This window comes from Mchenga conophoros, linkage group LG6 (genome assembly GCF_057382185.1).
Source record: "Mchenga conophoros isolate Kocher_MC1m ecotype Shallow Benthic linkage group LG6, M_conophoros_male_GT1.1, whole genome shotgun sequence".
Taxonomy (NCBI): domain Eukaryota; kingdom Metazoa; phylum Chordata; class Actinopteri; order Cichliformes; family Cichlidae; genus Mchenga; species Mchenga conophoros.
Genome location: NC_140531.1, coordinates 18,901,549 through 18,927,502, shown reverse-complemented (window position 1 = coordinate 18,927,502; position 25,954 = coordinate 18,901,549). Strand labels below are relative to the sequence as shown.

Here is a 25,954-nt window from a genome sequence, read left to right as displayed (position 1 = left end):
GCAAATAAAAACATGTCCCAAAATGTCACATAAACCTAAATATACAAACATTAGAGTTAATAATTGTTATTTGTCTGGTCTCCAAGTGGAGATGAATATTTTAAGAGTGTGGGCAGATGACTTAGTAAAAAGTCTGCATATAATAGCCATTTGATGATAAACTGTACCCATCATATTATTCCAAAAGTTGCCCTGATGATGTATAAATATTCCTGCAGTGACACCTCGCAGTACAAGATAACATTTAATTAGGTTGTGTATTAGCGTGACGTGCGTGGAATCGTCTCGCATATATATAATATATATTTTATATACATTTCATACACGACAGTGGTGTTAATGTGACTTTGGGCAGTAAAATGACTCGATGTGTTCTGACTAACACGTCCTCTCAGCAATAACAACCTGAAGCAGCCCACTTCTGTACTCACAGCTCTGGGCCAAACATATAAAGGTCTCAAATGCTGGCAGTTCATCTTATTGCTTAGTTCTATACTGCATGTGTACACACACACACACACACACACACACACACACACACACACACACACACGCATATTCAATCAATATTTGTCTGATTAAGGCTCCTGCAGAGTTTAGTCCTATGCAAAGGTTTGTGAAGCCCTTGACTTTTTTGCACCTTTAAATGTGCTAGAGAATACGTTTTTTTTTTTGTTTTTGTTTTTTTTTTAATCATTATTTGACTGAAATTTACTCAAAGCTCTCTGTTCCAGCCAAGGTTTTCAATAAAATACGGTATAAAAGCAAGACTTCTGTGTGGCCTGTGATTGCATTTGAGCTTCCTCATTAAATTGCTTGAATTCATGAACCTATGACCAGATGGACCAGATGTGATGCCTCTGATTCATAGAGTTGTTTTTTAGTGTTTATCTGAGCACCTGCTGTTAAGGTTAGGGTTCTTGTTTCAGTATAGTTTATTTTTAATTGATATTTTATGAGGGGCATATGTCAGAGGTGAGATTTTAGGTGTTACAAGAAAAAAAAAAAAAAAAGTTTTTGAAAGCAGTTCACTCCCATTCTTCCAAACGTTCAGTGAACATGCTTCATCAGCCGAGATGTTTGAGATCAACATTTGAGATCAACTGACTGACCTTGAAGGAGAGGTCAAAGGTCACATGACATTTTAAATCCTTACATGGTATAAAGCTTTTTGTCAATTTTAAACCAATAAATCATTAAGTTAAACTGAAGACCTTGATGGGTGAAAGACAAATTTTATTATACCACATATAATCTTTTATATGTACATTCATATTTAAACAATTTTATTTAATTTGGTGCTGTAGTTTTTTTTATACACGCTTTTAATCCCTGTTTTATTTCCTTTTATTACTTTCCTTCCCGCCATCGCACAGTGCTCTAGGGAGGTCCTTACCTTCCTGTATAAAGCGCCTTGAGGCAGCTGATGTTGTGATTTGCTGCTATATAAATAAACCGACTGATCTCAGATCTGTCTGTAAAGTCCTTCGACTGGATGAGTGAACATTCGCAACTTCACAAAGAAAAAACACAGAGCCCAAAAAACCTTCAGTAAAAATATGATTTCATTCACATTATATACAAAATACAATTTATGTACTAAAATGTACACACTCAGTTCATTAAGCCCGGCCAGTGTTTACATTCAGTGAAAACAAATTCACACTGATTACCATCCAGAAAATTGGAGAGAAAAAAAAGGGATAAAGTACTCGCTCACAGAAATGTAAACATATACGATAATCCATATTTACAAACAAACAAACTACAGCGAGGACCAGAGGACGAGGCTTCGTCGACCACGCCCGCGCTCGCCTCAGAACTGGCCTTGTCAGTGTTAATCGGTGTGAGCAAACACAGCAGTGATTTAAAGGGGACGATAGCTTATTTAACATCAAGTAAATGAGGGGAAAGCAGGTTAAGGCGTACAAAAACGCAGCAAGTGTCAGTGGTCATCTTGAAACTGGGTGATTTCCAGGAGATGAAAGATTTTGGCTCACTGTGTGCGCTCTGAGCTGCTGTCTTTGGGCCCCAGTGAAAGAGGAAACCACTTCTTTCAAACGATAAAACTTTTACAGAAGAGGATTTAATGCTGTGGAAAGTGAAACTTCGGTACTGTCAGCATGATCGAGTAACATCTCCTTTAGAAAAATACACGCGATCCTTAAAAAGCAGCGACAATTTTATAGCTAATGACCGAATTATCAAGTGTTTTGGGTTCTTTTTGGTTTTTTTAAGACTTCTACGGCTGTGCATGAGACAAACATTCAAAATAAATTATCAGCAATACAAGTGTGATTCAGTTTAGTTTGTGCGTATGTTGCTTCGTCCGGAGTGATGTCCCCTCCTCGAGGTGAGGTGACGACAACGTTTTTCCAGGCGCAGCATTTGACGGAGGGAAACCCTCGAGCTCGACGGAGCGCGTCAACAGCATCCAACAGCGAGGAAAACATGACTGTTTCTAGCAAGGTGAGATGTGTTGACTGTGACACTGGAGACACAGCACCAGTCCTCTTATTGAGTCTTTGCTTTATTCAGATGAATTTAGTGGAGTCTCTTTTGCTGATGAGCACTTCGAGCAGCCGCAGTTTGGCTTTGACGTGCTTGTATTCGTTGTACTCCACAGCCAGTGGGGAGCGGTCCTCCTTCTGAACGTTCCTGCAGGAACAAGGCGGCAATCGTTACGACGCTGCGAGAAAAAAACCTTCGTGTCGAGGTTTCTCATTATGCAGTTCCAAATATTTGACATTGACAAACTCTTTTTTTCTTACCTTCCGTTTTGTCTAAAAAACTGGTCCTCAAACTCTTTCAAGTTCTTGCGAATCCTCTTCTTCTCCTCTCTCGTCTCTTGGAGCTGCTCTACAAGTTCCTGCCTGTGGGGTGAGGAGAAATGTTTTTTAAATGTCTCACATTAAAATATACACAGACTTCCAGCATTTACAAAAAAAACCCCCCAAAAATCAACAACTTTGGCTCGGTTTTTGTTTTTTTTGTATTACACAGGTCACACAGGTGGGAGGCAACTTGTCTCCAAACAAATTAAGTCTGTCTTGGACTGACTGCAACTGCTCTGCAACACAATGGCGAAAGTTTGTAAACAACCGCTGGCTGATAAACACTTTGCTATTAATTTGAATGGGTGTGCGCTGAGTGTAATGTTTCTTTGCAACATGGGACTTGATTTAATTCGTTGTCAGATGGTTGTATCCTGGTTATATTCCTATATAAAAGGCAAGGTTACTGGGCAACTCTGTTTAGAGGAATTTCTAAATTTGTGCTCTGGTTGGATTTCTGTGTATGTAGACAGTGATAGATCTGCAATTTTTGCTGAGTTATCAGGATTAATCCTCTCAAACAGACCCAAATCTGTCACAAACTGACAGTAAAACGAGCGTTTTGCGAGTACTTACATAGTAGCTGAGTGCAGGTTGGACAGCCTCGTGTCCATCGTGTTCTTGGACGGGGAAAGTTCGTCCACGGGTGAAATGAAACCATCCACTTCCTCATCCGCGTGCTCCAGGAAGCTGAACACGCCGATGTCGGGTCGCACGGTCACGGTGAACTGGGTCTTGGAGTCTCCGTCATCCTCCGAGCCGTCCTCTTCCTCCTACAAAGAGAGTGAGGGAGGCTTTAGTCTCAACGGGCTGCAAGGGAGGGGGCAGAGGGTCTCATCGTGCGGTGAGCGCTGCTGCAGCAGGCGGCCTCCTGGGCTCAAATACTGCAGGGCGTGAGGATCGTGCAGTGTTAGTGGACAGAGGTTAGAAATCACCGCGATGGTCGTCATTTGGAATCATTTGTTTTTATGAATGGAGTTAATCAGGCCACCTTTATTCAACTAAAACTGTTCAATTAATACAAAAAAAAAAAAAAAAAAGGTGTCCACAGAGTGCCTGCAAACAGTGCTGGAAAAATAATGATAACAATGATACATTTTTAATATACTGTATGCACATATTTGCTGTTTAGGAAAAATAAACCAGTATTCCAGCCTTGTTTTAGGCACTTAAATCACAACAAGCTTTAACCCATTTTATATCCACTTACATCATTACATCAATCACAGAGTGATTCATAGATCAGCAACTACTGATTCAACACTTCTACAGTTGCCCAATCAACAGGCAGCAATCAGGCTCATTAGAGGGCAAATGGTAGTAAATATAAAGGGGGAGGAGGGGTGGGAGTTTAGCAGGTGAGGAAGAGGGAGCCGGTTCACTGATTATTAAGCAGCAGCAATGGCTCTTCACCTTGATATCATCGAAGAAGAGTGCGGTTTCACCCTCGATAATGGGCTGTAGGAGGGGACCTCTGCGCTTGCTGGAGGGAGAGCCCTGTGGTGACGGTCGAGAAGGAGGAGTTAACCACGCTGAGACGCTAACTCTGACCTTTTTTCTTTCTTTTACAGTACTTCACACTTTTCTGTCAGGTTTAAGCACATTTAACGGCTTTTGTTTGAGCTCCTCTGTCTGCTCCTCTGCGTCTCCATGTCAGGAACAATATGGCAGCAGGCTCAGCCTGCGTGGTGCGGATTAGATGCAGTGCATTATATAATGCACATAATGCAGATCATGTCTTACATCATAAAGATGTTCAGTAAATAACTTTACTGAGAGCTTTACACTTAGTCCATAAGCAGATTTATTTTCCTACATTTCTGAAATATAAATATGTAAAAATACATTTTAAGAACTTGCTGTGTTTATTTTCCGTTTATTTAACTTGGCTGTGTTGTTTTGCACTTCCTGAGCCTCTTCAACACTCTGCTGTCACTTCCTGTGACCTCAGCCTGTAACCTCTGACCTTGCTTTACGAGTGCACTGAAAGCTGCTTCATGGCTGCTGTCCGTTCCCAGCAGCAGGTGCTAAAGCCGGCACGAGCTGGGATTAAGTGTCTGTGTATGTTTTGAGAGTGTGGCTTTAAACCCGGCAGCTAAAGGGAGGCTGGGATGTGATACTTACTATGACAGGAATGGTGGAGGCTCTACACAGGATCTGCTTCACCAGGCGATATCTGTCGTACACTGGCTTCATGATTTGCCTCTCGCTCTTCGTCATCTGCTCCAGGTGGGGAGAACAAAGATACACTGTTAGCACAGTTTTAGCAAATTTCTGTCATCCTCTCTACCTGCACGCTAACTAGCTACTTTGCTAACATAAAACAAAATTACAGCAAAACCATTTTTCTTCACTATAAGATCTCTGCAGGGCGTGATATGTAACTGTACTGACAGGAATAAAAATTACGGCATCTGGATTTGGTCCAGACAAACTGATATGGGTTCAGCTTTATTTGCAAAACTGGGCAAATTTTTGCATTTAAAATGTCTAAAATAAAACAAACACATGGAGGGAGGCTTACCGGTCGGCCGTGGATACTCTCGTAGTAGAGAAGAGCTTTCTGCAGGGCGACTTTCTCTGCGGCGATCTGCTCCCGTGTCATATCCTGTTAGCAGGAGACAGGAAGTGAGTCACTCGCCTTTTAAAAGTGACAAGAGTTCAGTCCGTGTTGCTCGCAGCAAAACTTATTTGTCTCTGTGTGATAATAAATTCAGAGTGTGCAGTCTGCTTTAAACATGTAAAGTCTTTTGGCTTTTAATGTCGTCTGTGTGAGCGTGCGACATAGCCGCGGATTTACCTTGATGTCCTCGGGGCGGTTCACCTCGTCCCTCTTCTCCTGCAGCTTCTTCTGAATTCCTTCCAGGGTGCTTTCCACCGGTGGCTTCGACGCCTTCTCCTGCTGAGGTTTCTTCTCCAGCTGCGAGCCGAAGCTTTTGGGCAGCGTGTTGCTGCGCTGGCGGGGCTGAGGCGTCAGGTCCTCCTCAGACTTCATCAGCTTGTGTTCTGGTGAAGAAGACGGGAACCAGAGCTTTTCAGTAAGTTGTGTAGAAAGGCGGGACGAGTTCGGAAGTGATCCAATCAGGAGCAAGTTAGATGCCTGAATCATGACTAAAACTAGATCAAATTAACTGTCAGAATGTGTGCGCCTGTGTGTTACCTTTTAGCTCTTTGCGAAGCCTAGCCAGTTCATTCATCCACCGCAGCACTTCTGGGTTTGCAGCTTTGTCACTGTGGGAGGGCTGCGTGGAGGAAAAGAAGAAAAAAAAACAGATGATCAGCTGCTCTTTCAAAATAAAATACCTACAATTACTGTTCACATGAGGATAACAGTGTAAATCTGAAGTAGGGCTCTGCCTTGCTAAACAACAAGGCAGAGCCCTACTTGGTGTAATGATGCACCTCTGACAGTCAATATTCTTGTTTATGTTTCACAGAAACATCATTACAGTCTGACTTTAAGGCGCGGGGCTTTATTAACAATGACGAATGAACCGGTCGTTACTACCTACCCTGTATTTTCGCTCCTCTTCATACTTCTCCTCAAACCTGTGGATCTTTTTCTTCAGTACATGAATCCTCTTTGTGAGCTGGGCGGAGGTCAGCTCCTCTCTTTCATCATCACAGGAGCCAAGCGATGAACTCCGCCTGCGACTGTTGAGATAAATGATGCTGTTACAGCTCCCAGTTCCTTCCTTCCAGCTCTGCAAAAGCACACGTCAGCTTACCTGATGAACGAGTGAGCGTTAGGTGGCGATGGAGGCACTTCCGTGTCATCCAGGTACTGCTGGGAGTGTCCGTAGGCGTAAAACCGAGGGGAGACCATTGGGTCGCTGGACTCCTCCAGGAGCTGGCGGATCAGACGCCCCCCACAGTGAGGGGACAGCCTGGCCTCCTCGCGGTCCATGCTCTCCCTCTGCAGCGAGTACGCCGGGGTTGGTTCTGAGTGACACAAAAACAAAAATGTCAAGATTTTCATCGCACTTTCATAATTCTGCACACGCAAGACATAAGAGAATGTGAAAAAACAGCAGATTAGTCAGCACATCGGCACATTTATGCATGGAAAGTCCTTAATGTTGGGACAATATGATGCTGGAAAACCAGCCGCATTGAGAAAAGCCTTCTTAAATCCGTTAGCTCTGCCAACCAAAACAGGCACCGCCATCAACTTATCTCTACTTTAAAAATCAAGAAGACATTTAACTGGAGAAATATACTGCCAAAAAAAGACTTTACAGGTGTGATGTTGTGCAAGATAATATATAAAAGCACTAAAACATCCGATGTGAGTTCATGGGCACTGTTATCAGAACACATTCAGCTGCTCTTTGGTGGCTAGCACGCTACCGAATGTCACATTTCACATATTTTCCTGTTGGGTTATATATGTATATTTTGTGAAGTCAGAGCAAATATAGGAGGTCAAAATGTGAAAGTGTCCTGGGAAAGCCAAACAGCATGCACGGCTCGTTTTCTAAAATCAGCCCCGGTTCTCATCCTGAAGACGCCAGACAGCGACTTCTCTCCCTGCTAACATCATCTCGGAGCCTCTCTGGCTCGGTGGAAGGTTCTGGATGTGCTGTGGGAAAAAAATAAATAAAAAGAATTTCCTCTGGGGCTCAGCAGTCACAGATGTTGCTCTGAAACTGTGGGTAAGACACACCCACTCTGCCTCTCTCTCTCTTTATTCATCCCTTGGTTACAGAGTCTCCACTCTGGCAATAATTATGCTTGGTGAAAATAGCCGTGCAGATACCCCTGACAATCGCCGGGCTATTAATAAAGCCCGGCACTCTGTGGGATAATGTCAGGGCGTGACCCCTGATGAGAGGTACAGTGATGAGCTTGTGTTTTAGTTTCCACTCGGCACGTCGACAGGGGAACGGCGCATCTGTCCGAGCACGTGTGCGTTAGAGAGAGCGACAGAGCAGACCGAGGATGATCTGATTGTTTAAAAGTTAAACTAGGAGCTCTCTACGAAATGTCTCAAAACATAAAAGTCAGCAGGAACTCTGATGTAGATTTCATGGAACAGGAGACACCCATAAAATCAGGTGTCGGGTGATGAAAAACATGCGGGGGAGACGTTACACCGAGAAAACAGATAAAAGGGAGTAAAAACAAGCGCTGAAGGAAACCAACTGTCAGTGTAAACATTCAAGGTGTCAGTATGCAACCAGGAAAATATGCACGCCCTGTCCAACACCGCACACGCATATTTTTCTTAGCTGGGGTGGGTTAAGGTGTATGAGAAATGATTTAGCTCAAATTCCAGCTCGGGAGTCCCGGGGGGTCCTCCTTCACTTCCAGGTACGTGCAGTTCATCGAGTAGCAGGGCTCTCGCTTGTTAGAGCTCTCTCACAGCAAACAAACCCTCAGTCAGACTGAAGGTCTTCCTTTGAGGCCTATTATCAAGCTTAGTGCAGTGTAGCCGGCCAGTAAGGCTTCACGGCATTTGAAATTAATCCTTTAAATCAACTGCTCGCTGATGGCTGAGGATTAACTGGACTAATGAAACAAAAAAATACGCCGGTGTGCCATTTCACTAAAGGTCGTGTGTGCGTGCGTGTGCGCAGGCGTGCCACCCTTTGCCACAATGTTCCCGATCACTCAAGCATGTTGCCATGCAGCGGTAAAAGTCAGACAGACAGACTTTCCTTTCTTTCACTCTGGCATCTCACTCGCAGAAAAGGCCAGTCAGCACTGACAGTGATGTTAGTGGGAGACTTACCATCGCAACAACTTGGATAGAAAATGCTTTTGAAATCAAGGAAAGGGGAGTTACAAAACGGAGAATCTAGAGGAACAAAAGAGGGAAATGGGGGGGATGGAGAAGGAGAAGAGGACAAGATGAAGGAAGAAAAACAAAGAAAGAGAAGTAAGAAATAAGCCAAAGAACTAGCAGGCATCCTTCCTGCTGAATTAGTTACTGGAAATTAAACTAACACACAGACACATAAACTTTAATGAACTCGTGGGACATGTGAGATCCATAACTCTGTCTCCCGCTGTCTGAAAAAAAATCGGCCACTGTTGTTTCCACCACCGCTGGCACACAGGCGGGGGACACCAAATATCAGGTCATGCTAGAACTTTACTGGGACAAAGGTCTCCAACTCCTGCCTGAAGCCCTCATTCACCCACATGGCCATTTGGCCCGCAGTATGCCTTCTGTACAGTATGCAGCAATTCCTCACTGGGACTCTGTGCTGATGAATAATCTTGCCAACTACACGGAAATACAGTTCAGCTTTGCACAATACTTGCACACACCATGACCATCGCTGCTTGTTCTCATGTGAAGCAGCCTGTCACAGCCAATCATGCAGGCGCCCTGTTTCCACGAGCTTAGTTATGTATTCAGGACACAATGTACAGAACACAGGGGAGGTGGGGGGAGTTTAAGGAAGGGGAAGAAATTGGCAAGATTCAAAGGATGGTATACAAATGAGTAAAACCGCCACGTGGACTGAATAAAGAACTGTAACTCACTGCGGTGTGCCTCACTAGAACACAAATTACATTTTAACTACAAGCATGTAAACACACCGTCTACCAGGCTGGGCAAAATCGCTCAAACCATGACTTCAAACAACCTAAACAGCATAATATCTCAGACACAACACTTCACTATGAGACAACAACAAATCTAAAGCTTGCTGGTGTTTTCCCTCTATGAGGTCCGGCCGCTAGAGAGCTCCACCAAACACGCAATTGCCCACTAATGCTCCAAACACGCGGCTGCTGAAACTGACAGGCTGCTTGCATGGAACAGTTTTGATTCTTGCTTCAAACAGGAAGCAGCAGCGGTGGCGGAGGCAGTGAGAGTCAAAGCCAATCGCCGCAGCGGAAAGATGTCAACACAACATGCAGAAACATGTCCTTCCAGTGTGCGAATGAACACGTTGGCCATCATTCCAGAGTACAGTTCAGCAAAAGCCTTGGCTTTCACCAATCAACACAGAAACCTCCACCCTTGCAATACTCTGACAACACAATCGAAAGTGCGCACAGCGCAGTCACGGCACAAACAAACACATTAATAACAAGCTCGAGAGAGGTCTGACGGCTGAAGGAAGGCTCTTTTTGCAAATTCTCTTAACAGTAATGCCACTTGATAAGCCAGGATCAATAAATTAGGATCCCGCGTACAGCTGACATCTCAGGCACGTGCAGAGACGTCAACATTTAAATGGAGCACGAACTTTAACAGTTCAGCCATGATCAATAAACTCTCCAAACCTAACCTAAATTTGTGCAGCCAGCTGATTGGTATGCTGTTATCGCCATCCATGCCGACCCTTTAATGATTGATTTGTGAGTGAAAACAACAGCAGTGGTCATCTGTTGCTAAGCCTGCACACAGGCTTTCCACATAGGTGATAGATTCTGCTAGAACCTCACTGTTTACTCTTTAAATAAAACCACAGATCGAGTATTTGCTGCACTTTCATATTTTCCTCATGGGAGATGAAGGCAGTACTGCAATCCTTCTAACCAAGCAAACAAACACATCTCTGGTGTCTCTCCTGCAGAAATAGTTAGCCTAGGGAACCTAGAGGATCTTTAACAATTAAATTCTGCAGGGAAAGCAGAAGCAGCATGCTTCAGGAGGAGGAGCAGATGAGGCAGCAGAAGGTGTGCAGCTGCGACCCAAACACCCAACCTGGGGTGGAGGATCCTGAACCTGCTGTCTGGACATGTGTGTCCTTTTGTCCAGACAAACTGTAAATGGGCTAAAAGCAAAGGAAAGAAACATCTAAGCAACAGCCAGGTGGTCTCCAGGCTCACCTCCCCAGTTGTTGTCCTCAGTCAGTGCTGTCAGATCCAACCGGGGCACGTCCTCACAGCTTGTCTTCTCGCAGTCTGAGTCCGGGCCGCGCACCTCTCCGCCGACCCTACCCGCGTCACAAGTGACCGGCGACTCCTGGATCTTCATCGTCTTCAACGTCTGCACAACCATGAGAGAAAAGAAACGAGCGCTCAACAACAACAGGCTGCCTGTGAACACACTCTTTAAGTTGAGTCACACACTCCCTCAGACTAGCCCTGCCCTAATGTAGGGGGCTGCTCCCTGGCTGCGATTGGCTCCCCTAGTTGGTCAAAACATCCTCCCATCTGTCTTTAGCCGACTGCTAGAGAGCAGGAGCGGCTTCGCTCCGCCTTCTCCTTCATCCACAGGATTCTCCTCACCCCTCCCGCTCTTCTTTCCCCCCTCTCTCTTCTCTCCACGGTAGATTTCCCTGCTTTTTCTCTGGCTTGACATGCATATATTCCCCACCCGCCCAGCTCTGGACTTGTTTGTTTAACAGCAGCAAGAGCAGAAGGGAGGGGTGTGCTGGAGACACACAGAGAGACAGAGGAACAGAGAGCGAGGGAGGAGGGGCGTGAAGCAAGAACAAGAATAAGCACAAATCGTGAGCCAGCACACGTAGACTGACTGAGTGAATTTTTTTGCCCCCCCTCCCTGCATCTCTCTCTCTCTCTGCAGACAAAAAATCAGATGAAGCAAAAGAACTTCATGTAATCCACTTCCTGCTTTTTTTTAGTCCACATTTTTACCCATCAGCCTCTCCCTCTTTTTCCTATTTTTAGATTTGAGACTATCCAAAAATTCCACTTTGCTTATCCGAGATCAGAGCTGTTCCGTCAACCTTGGGCCATACTGTAAATAATTTAGTTGAAAAGACTCGCACTTGGCAGCTCATGCATTTTCATCAACATATCAGTTAAATCTGTCCAGGCGTGGGACCAAACTATTTTTAGGGAAAACAAATCAGGACTCACAGCTACTAGACGGCTTAGAGGAAAGAGCTGCACTGTAAAGTAGCTTTGTTTTGTTTTTTGGTTAATGATAGTTGTTGTTGATGATAATGACAGATTACTGTAGGAAAGAATAATCGGTCTCAGGTATGTGCATATGTATCCTCGTGGCTTTAGCGGAGGGCGCAGGGCCCAAAACAGCTCTGATGTCATGTGAACCACAGAGGATATGACCAGGATCTAATGGTGCCTAGAGAGAACGTGCAGACTGTGACGGACAAACAGAAGAAACTTCCCCCTCGACGCGCTTACCGTCACTGCTCTCAAATCAATGTACTCACAAAGTACACACACACTCACAAACCACGCAGCATCAGTTTATCTAAGAATGAATGCCTCACATACACCCCCACTCATACACACAAGCCTTTAAAGCGCAGTGCACCATACTACAGCACATCATCCGACATGTTCTCAGTATTTCTTTACATTGTCGGACAAAGGCACTTTTGTTTGCCCCTTTGCAGCATCTGGCACATGCGTGACATGCCCAAGTATTTGTGAATATTTATTGGCTCCAGTCTTATCAGACGCTTTCACAGAGTCCCACAAACGGTCAGATCCACTGTGGTCTTTGAGTAAAACAACCTTCTCCTTGAATTGATGTTTGTTTAGCTTGTATGAAGCCAGTCCTGTCTACTCTTGTTTCTTTAGTGGGCGAGTCTTCTTCATAGCTGAATAACAGGTAAACTGTTCACATTCAGAAGGAACAATTAATAACTCTGAAACTTGACCGTCATTATTTCATTTACAAAAGGCATTTTTTGAAGCAGGACTTGTATTCTAGGAAAAACATTAATACGGAATAGCCACACCCACCCTATGAGCTCTGCAAATTAGTCCCAGTGGATGTGTTTACAACAATCCCTGTGGTCATAAAAACAACAACATGAGAGTGGTTACATCTAATCCGACGATCTCCTTTTTTGCAACTCTTAAATTAAGGTGAGACCTAAATAAGACCTTTTATACATTTAATTAAATCCAACTGGGACACAAAATTGTGAAAATACAAACAATGACTGTGTAGTTTTTCTTATCTGACCCCAAAGGAGCCAGAACGCCTTCAGCACGTCACCCTTTTTCTCCTCACACCCTTTTATATGTAAATGACGTTTCAGAGTCATAAACCTTCTGCTCGCTTTCAATGCCTGATTAGCTCATCCTACTTGTTCTGGTACATTTGATTAGCTGACAGTAAAAGTACTCACAGAAATTCTGCTGTAAGGAAAACAAGTTGCGACATGTTCATTCAAACTAATTTATTACAATCACGAATTAATTTTAACCGGCTTGACTTAAAAGACTAGTCAGCTGTTTGGCAGGCAGCCAGTGCTCTAAGAAAGCTCTGTTCAAGCTTACTGTATGTATCATTTATAGTTGGCAGCAAATTGAGCATTACATGCTACCATTATCACTTTCCCCATACAAGTGTACTGTTTCGTGATAACAGAAACATCTTTCTTTAAGTACCCTCAAACACTTATTTTGAAAAGAAACTTTAACTAGACTAAAAAACAAAAACAAAAAACAAATAAAACTTGTTAGGGAAATAAGGGTTTGCTTCAGCTAGTTACCATGAGTAGCTAGTTTTCTTAACAGATGAAATGACTCGTGACTGTGACTGTTGAGAAACTGGCTTGAACCAGCCGGCACCAGGCGGGTCAACTTGTTTTCCTTACTGGTTCGTGATAAGCCTGATTACCCATGATCAACACTTCCAAGTGCATCAAGAACAATTCACTGAATGGTTGATAAGCAAATTAAATTACATCCGTGGATTGCTGGCTTGTTTAGAGAACAAAGAACCCTCCTCAAAAGTAATTTAACCAAGACAATCCTTTTTTTGTAGTTTTTAGTAGCAGTGAGTATTGATTACTTCTATACTTGTCCCTTGTTAGTTACTGTGCTTTATGTTCTTTTTCTAAAGTGTTACCAGTGTGGCAGATGGCCATCAGACAAATGAAGTGTGCACTTATCATGTAATGTGATGAGAAGCAGAAACAGCGCCGGTTCTGTTTTCTCAGAACAACTAATCAAACTGATAAAAGAGAGATGCTGTCATTTACTTCACATTTACTTGACACCTATTTAGCACAGTGATTATTATTATTAATATTTATTACTATATTATTTATTGTTTTATTGCTTTATTATTTTGATTACACACACACACACACACACACACACACACACACACACACACACACACACACACACACACACTAACACAGTATATTGTTGCCCAGAACAGCCACTCTCATGATTAAAGCATGATGAGAGGTGCAGCTGGTGCTAAGGAGGGGTGAAACTGACAGTGCTATGGCGTGGGCTGTGGGTGTGTTAGTGGGGTTTAATGGATGAGAAGGATATTTTCAATAAAGATTAAACTGTGTTTCAATGGCTAACACACACACACACACACACACACACACACACACACACACACACACACACACACTTAATGCAGCGGTTCTCAGATATTTTGGCATGCCACACATTGGAAGGCAAAAATTCGAGGCCCCCACACTCGACAGGTTTATTTTTTCTAACTGTCATCTGACTGTTACATGTCCGCGGTCACTCTGCATCCCACCAGCAGAACTATTGATTCCGCTGGTTTGATGCTATTGGAATATTCACAAATACCATGCACTCCTCTGTGTTTGTATCCTCTGCGTCTGCAAGTGATGTCGAGAGAAACTCGCTGACAACTAAAAGGCTAAATCCTTTCAGTATGTATAGGCCAACATGTACAACGTGCAGAACAGTATGCACTACTGTGTTTGGCACACAGTTACTGTAATGGCATTGTCACAATCATCTTATAAGCGAATCCGGCTTCACCTGTGCACATGAGCTGGTGAAAAACACTGCGACTTTCACTTCCCACTATCAGTTTTCTTTTGCTGCTGGCACAAAATGTTTTGAAGAACTGCCAGCTAACAGGGACTCGAGCTGCATCGACACACAAACTTATGGGGACAAACAAAACACCAGCACACTAAGCTTAACAGTGCAGTGGTTAGGAATTTAAAAAATGATTGACCAGCAGTTGTGAAACAGAGGAAGTGAAATTCTTTTACTATAGCGCCTAACATCTGCCTCAGTTACTGGAATAATATAATGATTATACTGAAAGTTATACATTTATATCAGTGGAATAAATACAAATTGTTGGATTTTAGAAGATGGTGACTGGCTCCCTAATATTTCTCCCAGGTAAGCACGACAAGCTGAGCTATACTGCACAACTTTTAGAAACTTTTGAGGTCAGCATGTAGATGGGGTCAACCGTGTTTGTGTGGTGCTCAAGTGGCAACCCGGGCATTAACCACCAGCTGAGAGGATGCCGCACCAGCCTCCAGGGTTCAGCGCCATGCCGGCTCCAGATGGCCGCTCTGTGGCACAAGTGCGTTGGTGATGGCAGAGCCGGGGCCCGAGCTGCGACGAAGATCCATCTGTGCTGCTCAGAAAAATAGCCACGATATTGGTTCAGCACTCCTGACGACATGAGTCATGCTAATCATGTCATGAGTGTGCTAGTCTAGATTAGAATCGGAGACGAGCAGATGGAGAAGGTGGCTTGTTTCCTTATGCTCACACCCACGGCGCCACTAAACTTAAAATCTGTACTCGGTGTTTCAAAGAGCAGAAAGAATAAGGATTTGTTTGTGTCAGAATATTGATTGGGGGGGAATCCCCTTTCACGGAAAGGCTAAAAATCTCCTTTTGTTTAAGGTGACATTTTCTGTGGAACGGTTCAGGAGTTTCAGTTCAGCAAAAGCCCGTGAGTGCTGCAGCCAAAAAAAACACTGATGAGAAATCACACTGGTCAAAACAAAAGCCAGTGGTTTTCACGATTTTTGTGTTGTTGTTGTTTTTTTTAAGTGATTTTTAAATTTCAGACACAGGCCACAGTCGTGTAGTTGTGTATCGCTCTGTATCGGTCTATTGATGGGCTGGGAACCTGTTTAAGGTGTACCCTGCCGCCTCGTGACCCTAAGCTGGATAAGCAGTTAAAAAAAATAATGAATGGATGAAGCTTTGCTAAGCCCCTCCTTAGGACGCCCACAGCTTGCAGAACAAGAGGAAATATTGTTACACTGTGCCTATGGAGACGACAGATAACAGTAGATATCCTCGTAAAATAGAGGAGGGTGTCTTATTTTCTTTTTTAAGTTAAAAATACAAATGTAGTCATGTTAGATATTTATTAAACAAAGCTGAATCTACTGATTCAGGTCAAATCAGAGTGTGTGGTGACCTTCCAAAGTGTTGCCAGATCAACTCGGGACCTTTGGGGGTGTCCTTTAGTGTTTGTGGTGTTTCAGGTCATGCGGGTTGTGGGGTGAGTTTAGAGATCAGGTCAATGCCTTGGGCTTTGTGTTTGAGGGATTTTCCTGTTGGGGGAGGTTGCAGTTAACATGAGGAGTGCGCATGGTCTGCAGGAATGTTTGGGAGGGGTGGTATGTGTGAAAGCAGCATCTACATCAATGCTAGGCCTCAGGGCTTCCCAGCAGAACACCGAATTATCACTGTTATTCCCCTGGTTTTAATCCAGAGGCATATATCGCTCCTCTTGTACATGACCTTTCTCAGACGTTTCATCGTTTGGTAACTTTCCTCTCTTTTGTTTGACCTTCTCTGTTTTTTGGACTCTGCCTTTGGTTTGCTCACTTTTTTTTGCCAGCCTGCTTACTCTTGTCCCTTGTATAACAACAACCTGCTCAACAACATTGCTTTCAGATGAACTAGTAGAGCCTCTGTGTGCCTGAGCATCTGCGTTTCTGGTTATCATCAGATCTTTTATCAGCAAACTCCTTGAACTATTAAAACCACACACATTCAAACTGTAATTAGCTAAGTGGCATAATTTTGCAACTGTTTATTTATTTATTTTTTAATGGGTTTTGCTCTGATGAGCTCATCTTGTTTTTGCTTTTAATTTCATTGGACTGCTTATATCATGCTCGACAAACCTAAATATGTGATAAAGGCCACTTGATCACTGAATGTGATACCTGACGTGGGCTTACTGTTGTCAGTCTGTGTCAGGGGGAGTGTGCAAAGCTACTTTTCATGCTGGTCACCTACACTTGTCAGTAAAGATGCACAAAGATTAGCAGCTCCTGCATGCTGATGCTTTAGCAGTGCAGTGTGTATCAGCTAATCATCTTAGCTTAGCACGCTATCCCGTTTAGCACTTAACCACACAATATGCAAAGGCCATGAAGATTCTTGGGTACGCATCAATTTTGGCCTGATGATGTTCACTGCAAGAAACAAAGTCTATACTGAATTAAAACGTAACTGAGAAATTTCACTTAAAACCACAAATCTGAACTTCCCAGCAACTGCAGAAGTCAAATAGTCCAGAACATGCTGCTTTATAACACCTTACAGACATCTGGGAGCTGGCGCCTGGCATGCAGTTCAGTGACTCTTGACCTAAAGAGCTGGCAGTCACAGAGACAGCTGTGCCCACCAACGGAGACAGATACTTACAGTCATCTAACCGTCCAATCACAGTGGTGCCAGTTATCATGCATTCACCGTATGTGTGTCAAGGGACTCTGTGTCATCTGTGCTGTTGCGCAAGGAGGATTCATGGAGGCTCAAAAAATAAAAACAGTCTGCACTTATCGAATTCTGCTCACTGAGTGCGAGTGTGTAAACGCAACAAAGCTATTTTAAATGAGACGAAACGGTGCGGCTCAACTTTACATCAGCAAAAGTCACTTAAGAGCCAACTGTGAAGTCGTACTCAAGAGTCTGCAGAGATCAGGTTACTACAAGTCTGAGCCACAAGCACCACACACCGTGACCTTGCTGTGACTTTCAGGGCTTTCACACACTACCTGAATGCTGAGTATACTAAATTAATTTTTTTACAATCAGACCATTAAATAAACTATTAAAATAATTAATTACTTATTTAACATATAAAATGTCACAGTTGAAAAGCTCCAATTTGAATATATTTACTTGTTTAAAAACTGAACTGACAATAAATAAGTTGCCAAAGTTGTAAAGCTCATTAATCAAAGGCCCATTAACTAACTGAAGTAGCCTTCTCTCTTATCTTTCTCTCTCAATGTGAGTTTTGAGACAAAAATACTTTTTCCTCCTCACATAAAAAAAAAGACAAACAAATGTCAGAAAACAAAAAGTGCTGGACTAACTTCACCTCATTAAAATACTGTAAAAATCAAGTAATTCCACAATTTATTACCCAATCCTGAAAACCCACCCTTAGATATTCTATGATGTAGTTAATATATGTAGCAGTAAACTCCAAAACTCAATAAATAAATTCTTTTTTTTATTCACAGTTACTGAAACGCCTGCTGCCCTCAGCTACTACAAAGCAAACCTGCTGCTTAATTTAGAATCAAGCAATGATCTCATACAATCAATATTTTTATATTGTTAAAACTGAGTGTGAGCTAATTGTGTTTATAAAAAAAAAAACATAGAATATAAACACACAAATGATCAGAATACATTTTTTTAAACTGCCGTATTTAAAATGTTTATAAATAAAGTGGCCAACAAACATAGAACTGGTGTATGACTATCATCAAAACATTTCTGTTTTGAGGTTTTTTCTTTATTTTCAACTTAATATTTTCTCTTTGTTTGTTGAAACACAGCTGTTGCTATAATCAGCCAAAGCTTCCGCCCTTTTAAATCAATAATTTTCTTTCCACTGAATTTAATTCCCTGCTGCCGATCACTTTTTGCGTTGTTGTTAATGATCCGAATAAGAATCTCTGTCAGTAAGTATTTTACTACATTTTTAAAAAGTACTCAGTACTAAAGAAACCTCTGGACTCATGTATCCACATGACATCTAAAACAGATAAAAGCAGCGGCTAACTGCACTCTCATAATTGGCCTTTACGTTTGAAGGAGTGGGCAACAATTAGCATTATGTTGCACATTACAAGCTGGTGTCTAATGGCAGAGCACCATTAGGATGCTGCACAGCCTCCACTTAGTGAGTCTTGTCAACTGCAATAGGCAATTATCTGCGGTGACTCAGAAACAAGGAGGGCAGGGAGTTGAGATGAATGCTTCATTCATCATTGGTACATTAGTTTGAGAAGTTGTTGCATGTGGTGACGCCATGTGCACAAGGGGAAAAGAGGAATGAATTCACGATGATAATATTATTAATAATAATAATTATAATAGTAAAGAAGGAGGGAAAATGTCACACTCATAAAGATGAAAAGAGACGGGGAGTACAAGGTGTGACTCACTGCGTGGGCAGCCGTGTTCTCGCTTAGCTGCATGAGAGTTGGGCTCTTTTTTGGCTTCCTGGGTTTGGGGGTTCGCTCAGCGTGACTTCTCTGGCCTTCCTGTGAGTCCACACGGCTGCTCATGTCTTCCCCCACGCTGCCTGAACTGCTGCTCGACGGGACGTTCTCCTTGTTGGTGTCTCCTGTGACGGAAGGCGCTCTGTTGTCAGACGAAAAGGAAAAGGGTGAGGAAATAAGACATCTGCCTTCCATCGGACTCTCTCTCTGCTCGCCTTGCTCGGTTTTAAATCAGATTAAAAACGGATGAAATGCTTCTGGAAACCAAATGCCCAAGGTCATCCCGATGCGTTTTTTATATGTTCTCAAGCAGCTAATGTGCTGTTTAGTGTTTGTGCTAAGTCTATTTACTGTCCTGTCTTATTAACATTTTCTGCTGTTGAGACACTCCCCAAAATCCACGTGCCGCTGATCTCTCAGACTCCACCAGGTCTTCATCAACAAGGATTAGCTCCTTACTGGAATGATACCAGTTATTATGACTGCACACTAAAGCTCTCCCCACAGAACAAAACTTCACCACTGTTTACTGAAACTGAAACATCAACTGAAAGTATCATTGTAGTATCACTGCAGGAAGCCTCTGAGGTCAGACCTCCATAATGAAAGTGGGCGCCACAATGGTGGAGTGGTTAGCATTGTTGCCTCACAGCAGGGAGCTCCCTGGTCTCGACCCTGGCCGGGGCCTTTCTGCGTGGAGTTTGCTTGTTCTCCCTGTGCCTGCGTGGGTTGCCTCCGGGCACTCCGGCTTCCTCCCACAGTCCAAAGACATGCAGGCTGAGTAACCTAGTGAGTTTAAATTGACCATGTATGCGAGGCAGAGGCTGTATGAACGTGTGGTTAAAGTGCTTTGAGTGGTCAGTACGACAAGTAAATTACAATTATTTTGCTTTAAGATGATAAATGAGGAGAAACACGATGTAGTGCTTCCACTATGAAGGCCACTTTCTGCAAGTAACATCGATTATGATTATGCCACGCCCACGGTACCTGTTTTTTTCCCTGTGTTTCTGGCCCTCCTCCTGATGCTGCTGCTCTCTTTGGTGCCTACGTCTCTGCCTCGCTGTTAGTGTCACCCGTGAAGGGCACGGGGTCGATTCGTGGGCGTCTGAATGCTGATCCTCTAAGGGGTTCACATCAAAGAGGTGCTGCTCCACTGCTGAGCGTATGGTCCTGTCCAGAAAACTTCAGGGAGCAACACAATGAGTAGATAAGGAAATCCACCATTTTATGCTCTTCACTGTTTCATAAGAGCTTTGCTTTTTATTTTTATTTTAAGCAGAAATATACCTACTTTACCACACCAGGTCTGCAGTGGACGGGCGAGAGGTGGTTACTGAAAGAAAAACAAGAAGGGAAGCTTAATGCGCAGAAACAAGTGTTCACATAGGTCACTGAGCAACACTGAAAATCCCCCGAGGCTCACGTTGCGGCCTTTGGTGATCAAGTGCATGGGTGAGAGGTAAACTCAGCTGCGTTCAGAGCTTAAATGGATCCTTGGGGAGCAAAGTGGCTGGCTTCCATGGCTACCAGTAAGTCCAGCAGCAGAGTACACGGTCATGGACCTTTATACTGATCTCTGACTTCATTTTGGTTTTATTTTTAATGCCCTCTGTTTGTTAAATACTTGTAGGGTAAAGCAATAGGATTGTAAACTATATGCAGCATGAAATGTGTCTGTAACCTGTGTAAGTACCTGGATTCAACTGAATGCTTGTAGAAAAAAACATAACACCGCTGTTACATCACCACTGCTTAAACATCTTTAAAAGGTTTTATTCAGACGTCTGAAAATATTTCGATGTTTCAGTATTTTCCCTCCTACAAAGTCTAACTGAGAAAAAACAAGTAAATAAAAAATCTTAAACATTATCTTTTGTGACCGTAGGGTTAGGATGTAAAGGGTCATTTTCTCACATTTTATAGGTTACAGGGTGAATGAGTTTTAAGTGGTTTCTTTTTGGTCTTTTTTTTTTTTATTACATATTTAGCTAAGTGTTAGATCATAATTACATTAACACATTACTCTTGTGACTAAGTTGGCACAGCAAAAGAAAAATCCGCTCTCCTCAGGAAGTTGCTTTGGCCTCGACCAACTGATCGACATCATGTCTGCTTTTCCTGGACTACAGCTTCCTCAACATCTTCGAGGGTGACCTCAAACGAAATCTTCCATAAACAGTGGTGCTGACAGTAATAACAACTGGAAATGGGATCGCTGATGAAAGACCAGATAATAACGGCATGATGGTGTACTGTGAAGGTGACTGTGGTGGAGCTGTGTAACATGCCACAGGCATGTACTGATATTACCAAATCTATAACAAATCTATAAGGCAGGATGCCGGGCCGAGTTAAAAGCAAGCCTGCTGCACTGTGTAATAGTAACAAAGTTGTAAAGTACTCACAAGTATAAGGAATTCAAATAATCCACATGGGATTTTTTTAAATCTTCTGTTTCTCTACTCACAAATACAAATTCCTGAAAACAAAATCACATTTCTCTTCAGTGCAGTTTCATTTTTAACGGAGGGAAAAACAGAAAGGGGAAGTTGTGACAGAAGCAGAAACTGAACGCCTTGGTTATATCATGTTAAGAAAATTGCTACCGTGTAACAAATCTGCGACAAGTTAAAGGGATGGTTGATTCAGTGGCTGTCACAAATGTCACATTTTGAACATTCGATCTATACTAAAGCCTAAAATACGACAGACGTTTCTAGAGCTGTCTACAACTTTCTAGGGCTGTGGCCCATGCGAAAGGCAGGCGAGGGTAAAAGGTGATAAGACAGTCAATTACATATTTGGTCTATGACTTGATGACTGTCATAATTCAAGAAACATTTATGGCACTCTGACTAACAAACCAAGGCCATGCTCTAAGTTGCAAATATAGCACCATGACAGTAGATCATGGCTTTTTTTTAGCTTGCGGCTGCTTACAACAAAAAAGTTGTGTACTACTGTCTGTTCATCCTGGACCATGACTTCAGCTTGAACTGTTTCCCATACGAAAAAGATCCAGATTTAGATGTACAGGAAGCTAGGAAAAATGTATTTATATCTAAATGATCCCGTGACTCTCAGATTCATCTCGGGATACGATAGAGCCAACCAAAGGAGTAACACATGATTATTTGTCTTCTTTTAACCTAAAAAAAAAACTAAATATGGATCAGAAATTAAAACCATACACAGTGGGCTGTACTCTAGTTAAAAATTCAGCAAAAAACATTCCATCCATATTGGTTTTTAGACATTAGTCTAAACATTTAGACATTTAAGCTTAGCATCACTACCTACAAAAGATTTTGGTTCCTGAAGATTTAGCAGCTATAGTCGAGCCAAATAGTCTTTTGGTTGGCACATGATATAAGAAGTGTTGCAGTTTTCTGAGGAAGATGGCATCACTTCCCAGAGAGCGTAGTGCCCCACTGACTTGGTTTCAGCTGAAGAGGTAACTGTAAAACCACTGTGGTATGTGACGGGATGGCTGTCTGGTGAGTAATAAAGACATTCTTAGCTATGAACTCTGGGAAAAATAGACCTGAGGGGCAACAGGGACGACTCATTACATCACAAGCGCAACAGGAACATCACTGCCAGGATATGAACGGGCAAAGTTACCAATCCTTTCTAGAAAGTACTCTAACATATAAAACTACGCCAAAAAGCCCAGGTAAACGGCAGATTAACAAAGTGAGTGTGAAATTTCACTGCCTAGCTGTAAAAACGTACACCGAGAGTCATTTCTGTTGTTACTCCATAACCACGGCATGAGTGTTTTGTCTTTAAACAAACTTGATACCATTTGTTTTAGTTCTACTATTTTTAGCTTTACACCTGAAGAGTCATGGAGAACAAGTTGCATGTCAGCTAACAGTTGTCTTGCTCAGGTTTGTTCCAGTTACTTTTGACTGAGACAACATGATCTTAAAGGTTTATGCAGCACCAAGGTGTGTTACACTTCAACATGCGTTCAAGTGGTAACCAGTTTTTCAGCCTAAAATTAGACTGGCATTTTGTGACTGAGGGTGGGAATTACAGGGAAACTCAATACAGTGCTCATGACTGTGTTTAAAGTGCCTGTGTATCGATAACTGATACACAAGAGGAAGTGATAATGACGCATTAATGAAGATGTCCGTGTAGATTCTCATTCATCCAGATCATGGTCGTCTTGAGAGCTTGAAAAAGAAGGAAACTGGACTTCGTTTGAGTTTCACCTCTCATCCAAGGTTTCTTCACCGTGGTTCCACCCTTAACCCCCGCTGATGGTAATGATCCTCGCCTTTGTTCACACCTTGGCTCATGGGATGACTCACATGATCAACAGTGATCCATTGACCTGTTCCAAAGGGATTAAATACCTGGGACTCGTCCACCTTTAGAAGCCTCTTGGATGAGAGGTGAAACGCCTTCACAAACTTAAAATATTAATACTAATAAATTCTTAAGAATAAATAAATGTGTTTATGAAATGTCCTTCTTTTCTGGCTGGTGATACTGACTGACTGGCCATTCTCATGTCTGTGCAATAAATATGAAGCCACACCCTATAAAGATAGGGTCAAAAGGGCAAATATCTATGCTGGCTCTGGTAACACAATACAAAGCTGTGGTTTCATCATGCATTATGGGCTCACTGTTTCTTGTCCAAACGCTGTAATCCCCGAGGTCTTATCATCCAAGAAAAATTCTTTAGCTTTCTACTTTATAAACAGGCATGAGAACAGTATAAGTCTTCTTTATCTTGATAAAAACAAACATTATTTTATAAAATCCTAAAGAAATATAGTTCCAGGCAGACTCAAAACATTAATTTGGACTTCCAATTTTATAGCGTCTGTAAGATTTGCTGAACTTTTAAGTCTGCTCTGTGACGATATGACAGGTCTTCTCATTTTAATTCCCCTATTGTGCATTTTTTTGTGTTTAAAAAGCCAACAGGGCAACTCTTTGTTGTAGAAAAGCTTAAGGACTGCTGAATTTAATTGCTTCACTCTGGACCCCCTAACTAAGAAAACTACTTTGCAAATAACAGTAAGACCAAAATAATGTGTTTCTCTAGTCAGTGGTTGTTTTGGTGTTTTAAAGTCAACAGGTCTTTAAGGCGTAAAAAGTGGGAACGGAACAACTCCAAAGCTTTCCCAGCTGAAGCTTATGCCAGCTAAATCCCGGCACTGTGTAACCGGGAACGTTCGCTCAGGTAATCCAGTATTACACCACAGTCAGATGTTAGCCAGGACCTTCAGAGGCTCTTGGCAAATCAAAACAGAAAATGAAATAAAATGAAATAAAATACATCAATCTGTGATCCAGTTTGACCGGGCTGAGGTTAACCAACTAAGTGGCAGTCTGAGAGCCTTTGTATGTGACAGATGCATGTAGACCTTAGCAGACAGCTCAGCTGTGCTTCCAACTAGATGTGTGCATGTGACAGTGGACAAGTAGGAAATGGAGTTACTCACAATGAACGTGAGCATGACAAGTGAGTGGGGATGGGAAGAGTTTATAGGTGATCACTTAGAGATACACAGAGAGAAACAACACTGCCTCAACTAAAGATTACTGTCACCATCAGTTATCTCTAAATTGTTATCCTGACTTTTAAAAGAAACATTGCTGAGAAAGGAAAATCCTCACATTTAGGAGGATAAAACTATTCAAGATTTTTTACTGGCATGAATTCATACGAGGAAGCTGGTGCAAAATATTTGCCAGCATTAAATATACTTTAAAAAAAGAGTCCACGTATGTATCTGTAATCAGCACATCATCTGTGAACACTGTCTTTTGCTGCGTCCTCTACTTGGCCGGTGTTTCTGACAACGTGCTGTCTCTGCGACAATAACCAAACAGTGTTGAGCAAACTGTTGCATGTGCATGCTGCCCTGCTGCCCCTCTCACTGGCAGCTTCATTGTTTCTGATGATAATGCACTGAGGCAGCATGCAGCCACTTCCCCCACACCTCCGATCAAAAACAACACAGTCTGTTCCCGTCCTGCCTGCTTTCTAACACATATACAGGAGGCCTACCTCATGTAGAAAGGAGATACTGGTCTGTCTTCATCTTGGGAGCTGAAATATGAAAACAAACAGACTCAATTAGCGTGCAGGATGCGCAAAGTCCTGTGAGATCAAAACATTACATTTCCCCACACAACAGTAGATTTCCCTGCAGCTAAAAAAAGGACATGCACAAGACTGGCTTTTGTCTGCAGAATAATGGCCATGCAGTGCTACAGATCAGTGCCTTTGTGGAGCTTGTCTCGGGTAATTATTATGAACCAAGAGAACTATGTGCTGCTCTGGAATATAGGCTGAGGTGCTACTGCTGCTGCTGCATGTATGCCAGAAGCACAGAATGAAATTATGCAACAATAAGAGGAACTCAACCTTGGCACTAATTTTGAGGTTGCCTAACTTTTTCATATCCTAGTTAAAAAATTTCACAATCGCCTGGTTTTGTTTGCCTAAGCAGAGCTCAGTTCTTTATTATCTGAGACAAGGAAAGAAAAAAAAGATTGGTACAAATACGTGAACTGTTGTAATGTTAAACCTTTAAAAAATCAAAAAGTGCTGACAGATCTCAGTAAAGTTTCTGTATGTTCATTAAATTTAGTATGAGACCTTTTAAATAAATAAAACCGATTCATCCACTTTACAAATTAATCAACAATTTTCAAGAAATTAGGGAAACAAAGAGGCATGTTTTCAGTTTAAAACACTGTGACTTATTACTACATTTTATAAAACTGTTAGGACTTTATTTGGATGTTTCTGTAAGAAGATAGTAGCTGTGTAAGCAACTCTTACAGTGCTTTATATTTAGATCTAAATAACATTGGGACAAAAGGTTTGGTTTACCAAATGCTGACCAAAAACGGAACAGCAGATAGTTTTGTAACTGCAATCCAGTGCAGGCTTTTACTTTGATTTCAAAACAATCAGCTAATTAACTACAC

At 42.4% G+C, this 25,954-nt stretch overlaps 1 protein-coding gene across 5 annotated transcripts in view; it reads right to left on the bottom strand.

The window, feature by feature from the left end:
* Positions 1-1,547: 1,547 nt before the first annotated feature.
* Positions 1,548-25,954, bottom strand: part of fam13a (family with sequence similarity 13 member A) — a 49,529-nt gene continuing 25,122 nt past the window's right edge. For 2 of the 5 annotated variants that reach the window (XM_085276610.1, XM_085276611.1), the window contains exons 9-24: positions 25,026-25,067; positions 20,280-20,321; positions 19,976-20,170; positions 18,929-19,127; positions 10,629-10,788; positions 8,569-8,634; positions 6,563-6,776; positions 6,347-6,488; positions 5,995-6,076; positions 5,635-5,840; positions 5,359-5,442; positions 4,959-5,054; positions 4,248-4,331; positions 3,411-3,607; positions 2,772-2,873; positions 1,548-2,658 (exon numbers count right to left, since the gene is read on the bottom strand). In XM_085276610.1, coding sequence (XP_085132736.1) covers positions 2,535-2,658; positions 2,772-2,873; positions 3,411-3,607; positions 4,248-4,331; positions 4,959-5,054; positions 5,359-5,442; positions 5,635-5,840; positions 5,995-6,076; positions 6,347-6,488; positions 6,563-6,776; positions 8,569-8,634; positions 10,629-10,788; positions 18,929-19,127; positions 19,976-20,170; positions 20,280-20,321; positions 25,026-25,067 — 2,035 coding nt within the window. In that variant the 3' untranslated portion in view covers positions 1,548-2,534. The remainder of the gene's footprint in view (positions 2,659-2,771; positions 2,874-3,410; positions 3,608-4,247; positions 4,332-4,958; positions 5,055-5,358; positions 5,443-5,634; positions 5,841-5,994; positions 6,077-6,346; positions 6,489-6,562; positions 6,777-8,568; positions 8,635-10,628; positions 10,789-18,928; positions 19,128-19,975; positions 20,171-20,279; positions 20,322-25,025; positions 25,068-25,954) is intronic. The other 3 variants (XM_085276614.1, XM_085276613.1, XM_085276615.1) reach the window with 3 other exon arrangements.